We start from the raw sequence: 5,054 nt of genomic DNA on the forward strand, positions 1-5,054 counted from the left end.
AACGGGCTTCACACAAACAGCGATAACTTTTGCAATTATTAATTTTTTTTTTGAAATTTTGGTGAAATCAAGTTAAAACATGATGTTTTTATGCTATGTTTTTATTTTTGTTAAATAAATTAATTAAGTAGCAAAAAAAAAAATTCGTGAAAATCATCATTTTTTCGGTCCTCTGACTACCCCTAACCCCTTAATTGAACACAATCAGCCTTCCAATCACATGAGTATTGGGTGCGTTGAGTTTTTCGTATATCATCAACACAATATAAGTTTTTGCCGTCTTCTGGCTAAACAAATTGCTTTCACTTTCCTTGTTACGTAAGTGAGTCAGCTGATTCCGTCAAAATCCCTGAGAGCTTATTAACGGTCTAATGTTTTCCATACCGTCTGCAAATTCTCCGGTGGTCTGCCGTCTGTCGTTGCCGTTGTCAATGTGTTTATACTACGAATAAAAGACGAGAATATGTACGAAATGGTAACACTGCATGTTAACTTTTTGTTTTGTTTTTACTCCCTGTTCGGTTCATTATTCGCGTTTTCTTTTATGTATTGAACGACGAACGAAAAGTTTTGTTACAAAATTAGTTGAATGCAACAAAATTTATTTATATAAAACATCATACATATTCAGAAAATTAAATATAGTTGGAAAGTGCTCGTCTACGTGTGCTTACAAAACAGTGTTGCAGAGAAATCGGCGCATTGCAGAACTGCCTCATGATGGAAGACGATTCCGTGGAACTTGGTGGCGAAGGAGACAAAAATAGCAAAGAAAGTAAACGGGACATCACAACAATACAAATGGAAGAAAGCGAGGAGCTTAGTCAGGACTCGAGTGTGGTATGTACAAGAAGAAACTAAATCAAGCAACTTTGTAATCGAATTTTCTGGGTTTCATATACGACAGATGAATAACTCGCAAAGTGTATTGGAAAAGATTGCCAATCTGTATGCGGAGCAGCTAATGTCAGACATCATTTTGGTAGTGGGTAATGAACAGTATCCAGCACACCGTGTAATACTCTGCGCAAGTAGCGAGGTGTTCCAAGTGATGCTTATGAATCCACAGTGGAATGAGTGCCGCAAGCATGTTATCGAACTGGTCGAAGAACCGTGTTGTACTGCAGTATTTCCGCAATTTTTAAAATATTTGTATGTGGGCCAAATAAAAATCTCACTACAGACGGTCATGCCAATGTTGGCGTTAGCAGACAAATACAATGTCAAGGTGAGGACGAAAATGAGAAAGTAACTATATATTTTTTTCAATAAACCTCTAAAAACTTTCATACACTCGCAGGATCTCGTAGAGTTATGTGTTGACTACATGATGAAACATATTGCTAAGGCCGCAACCCAAGGCTACCTTGTATCATGGTTACAGTATACAATCGCTTTTAGCCCTTATCATAAAGAGCTCACCGAAACATTAAAACGTTTTTTAAAGTGGAATTTAGAAATGGTGAGCGAATCGAAAGACTTTGTCGAATTGGATACGGCAATTATGGTGCTATTACTGCAACAGAATGATATTGTGGTGACTAGTGAGTATCAATTGTTTGGTATATTGCAACGTTGGCTTTTGCATCGGAAAGAAGTATTTGACAATGACGACATACTGACATTAGAAGAAAAAAATTCAGCATTTTTGCAATTGGTCGAGCAAACTGTTGTGCACATACGATTCGCAATGATGACGCCGCGTGAGTTGGCGCACTTGTTGCTCTTTCCACTGTTGGAATACCACAAAGAGTATATCGTGCTGCGTATGGCAATAGGCAAGTGGAATAATATAGAAATACATATACGTACATATTTCATTGAAATAAATATAATATTTTATTACTTCAACAGGCATGAGCTATCAGTCAGGTCAGGAAGAACGTGTACGTGAGGTGCGATACTCACCAGAGGGCATGCTACAATTTACACCGCGTCTTTACTCCAATGACACGTGGAGTGTCAGCATATATGTGAAAGAGTTTGATCAAATCGAAAAATATACAAATTATGTGACGTGCTTCTTTTCGCAACGGAATATTGCTGAAACCGAAGATGGTGAGTTCTTTATACCCAGACTTGTGAGAAGGTATTTTTGTGATCTCAGATTATTTGCGGGCAGTTAATCTGATTTTCAATTTAGAAAATGCTAACTCCAAGTGCGTTTCAAAACAAAAATAACGTTTTGAAAGTAAGCAACATTTCTCTGTAGTAAAACCGCCAAAGGTTTCCATCTCACCACGAAAATGTTATAAACAGATGTTTTTGGTATTTTTGATGCAAATCAAATTAATAAATTTCTTGGATCAACTGTTAAATTTCTTAGTTAAAGACGCAAGATAAGACGAATCTCAATCCACGTCGACCCTTTTTACCACCTGGACGAAGGATGTCAAACTACAGCTAAAGGTCAAAGTCGATGACACACCAATACTAACAGTAAACAACCCCAAAAATTTCGGGCGTTGCATTCGCTAGTTTGTTCTCCTTTTCTGTGCACACAACCGCAATTGGTATTAAGGTCAAAAACCGCAACAAGCCCCTCAAATCGCTTGCCGGCAGTACTTTGGGCAAAGACAAATGAATGTTGCTGGCGACATTCAAAGCAATTGCTGGGCCGGTTGTGAATTATGCAGTGCTTGTCCTTTCGCCTGGCGCTAGTGATTGGCAGTGGATAAAGCTTCAGCCATGTCAAAATACTGCAACCAGGACAACCTTTTGATGTTCTCTCTGCAACAGCTTCACAACGAGGCATCAAAGCTCCCCGTTAAGGAGCACAATAAACACCTCAGCAAGTAGTTTTTGCTTGGGTGCTGCCGAAGCCATCACCCCTACAGACACTTGCTAGAACCTGAGCCGCCTCCCAGGCACTTTAGTTGGCATCTCTTCAACTATTCTGACGAGATCCAGGACAAAAGGCGCTTACAACTATTGATTGGACAGTATACAAACTGACTTAAAACGACATTCATCGGGAGACACTTACCACCTTCCTAAACTACCGACCTCTGAATGCCGTCATCGGAGTCCAACCATTACCTATTGCAGACGAAGAGCATCAGCTACCTCGAGAGACCCGCACGTCATTTTGGCCCAATTGCATTCTGAATACTATATCAGATTAAATTCCTGCCTATCCAGAATCGACCGCGACATATCCAACATATGTCCAGACCTACTCACTTAACCCCCCTGTCCCTTTGGACCCAACCTGTCGATCAGCACGTTTCCTGGGTCTACCGTTAGATGAGTTGGGGGAAGACGCCCGGGAACGAATCTGCTTAGACCGTTACACAGCAACAATAGACGTGCTGCGCTATATAACATTTTTAAATCAACATTTTAATAACTAACTATCCAAATTGCGGTTTTAAGTGGTTTTTCCAGTTCTTTAATTGTACACAATTGAAACGGTAGTGCTTGACCGTATATAAATCCGGGTCCTATCTGTCTATCCAAATATCGTTAGAAAGATCTAATTAGTGTGCATATGAGTGTAACCTGCTATAACATCACAATTTTAATTGCATCAATATTACGGATTTGCCCTGGCAAGTTGACTCTACGTTGGCAATAGGTGGTGGTTGGTGTCTGTTTATCAATGTACCGAGTCTTTTAGCGCACGCGCAGTCGTATTATTTTATGACTGCTAGCGATTTTTTATTGGAGCTTTGCTGAAGAAGTTGTGTTTAGGCGACAACAGATTTTATTCGTAAAAAAGGGGTTTTTAATTTTTTTTTTTATATTCATAGCAGAAATAAATGCATCTCACATGCATCTATTAATTTGTTCTGATGCTACTTATTCAACTCTTTGATTTCATTCTTCAGACCACACTATTACTTGGGAGATTGAATTTTTTCCACGCGGCGTCAAATACAACAAGGCGAAAATCATTTGGGGTGAGGACGTGCCGGAGTTCTCGCTGAAAACTGTACGCCTACGTGCGACTTGCAAGTATCCGCAGCTCTATGAAGAACGTTTCAAGGTAATTAACAAATGATGCAATTTTTAGCCAAAACCAATCTACTTCTCATTTCTCATTTCACTCCATCTCGTTCGGCTTACTAGGTAGCTGTACTGATCACTGGCGTGCAGAATAAAATCGATCATATTCTTACCGTTCACGAGCGTACCGAATATTTTTCGAATAAAGTGCGCGTTTTAAATGTGGACAACCTTATACCCTACGATGAGCTGGCTTTGTCTTCCATTAAACTGAGCCCGCATCTGATAGGCCCTGAACGCAATAACTTGTCGATACAAGTAATAATAGCTCCGATGGGGCCATATACATGTCGTGATGCGCCACCATTCGATTTCAAGTAAAATGCAAAGCAGTTTAAATGTGTAAGCAGGTGTAAAAAAGTGCACACGTTGTGGCCATCTGAATATAGGCGATGCATTTTAGTTTAGTGCATCGTAATTGAATTGAAAAATATACAGGGTATGCTTTCTTTCATGTCGGTATGTGAATATAATTTATAATTTATAAATTTAAAAACAAACCGATTTCTATATATGCGGTACTTTTTTATTTAATTTGGTCCTTTACAATTTATTTAGACTAGGTTTTGGATAAATGCCGGAGTTATTCAATGCTTGCATACCGACATAACAGATGGCACACCCGTTTTATGTACAATATGTATGCTTAAAAATTAATTAAGTTTATTGAATGCTGTAGTGGTTCGTTTTTTCTTTATTTTGAAAGTATTATTTATTATTCTGCCTTAACACTTGTGTTTGCACTCACAAATTGGCATTCGATGATTTCAACAGCAATAAAGGTTAAAACATTTGTGTAAATTTAGAAAAAAAAAACTTGTACAATAGTATTATAATCTGTTAAAAGATATTTACAACAGGCTTTTCGTCAACTTTACTTAATTACACAAACAAAAATAGTCTGGGCACACAAAATAGTAAGTATCGTTTGCAGTCGCGATTATGAGCTGTAAACTTTCTAAATGACTGTTGTACATAGAGATAACGGTTTTCACTTTCCTCCTCCGTGGACTATGTGGTGAAGAGTGTTTATATGTATCTATATG

At 38.4% G+C, this 5,054-nt stretch overlaps 1 protein-coding gene across 1 annotated transcript; it reads left to right on the top strand.

Annotated features, from left to right (window-relative positions):
- The first annotated feature begins 515 nt into the window (after positions 1 to 515).
- On the top strand, positions 516 to 4,818 carry LOC129238846 (BTB/POZ domain-containing protein 17). The gene is made up of 6 exons (XM_054874058.1): positions 516 to 840; positions 908 to 1,228; positions 1,301 to 1,778; positions 1,855 to 2,058; positions 3,831 to 3,988; positions 4,072 to 4,818. Exons 1-6 carry the CDS (start codon positions 718 to 720, stop codon positions 4,327 to 4,329), a joined length of 1,542 nt encoding a protein of 513 aa, XP_054730033.1. The 5' UTR covers positions 516 to 717; the 3' UTR covers positions 4,330 to 4,818.
- Positions 4,819 to 5,054: the final 236 nt, after the last annotated feature.

This window comes from Anastrepha obliqua, chromosome 2 (genome assembly GCF_027943255.1).
Source record: "Anastrepha obliqua isolate idAnaObli1 chromosome 2, idAnaObli1_1.0, whole genome shotgun sequence".
NCBI lineage: Eukaryota > Metazoa > Arthropoda > Insecta > Diptera > Tephritidae > Anastrepha > Anastrepha obliqua.

What these genes read in the sequence shown, in the direction of transcription:
- LOC129238846 (XM_054874058.1), top strand. Translation starts at nt 718, where the DNA reads ATGATGGAAGACGATTCCGTGGAACTTGGTGGCGAAGGAGACAAAAAT. An exon ending in TTAGTCAGGACTCGAGTGTG is followed by an intron (nt 841 to 907) that starts GTATGTACAAGA and finishes CATATACGACAG; the next exon opens with ATGAATAACTCGCAAAGTGT. An exon ending in CAGACAAATACAATGTCAAG is followed by an intron (nt 1,229 to 1,300) that starts GTGAGGACGAAA and finishes ATACACTCGCAG; the next exon opens with GATCTCGTAGAGTTATGTGT.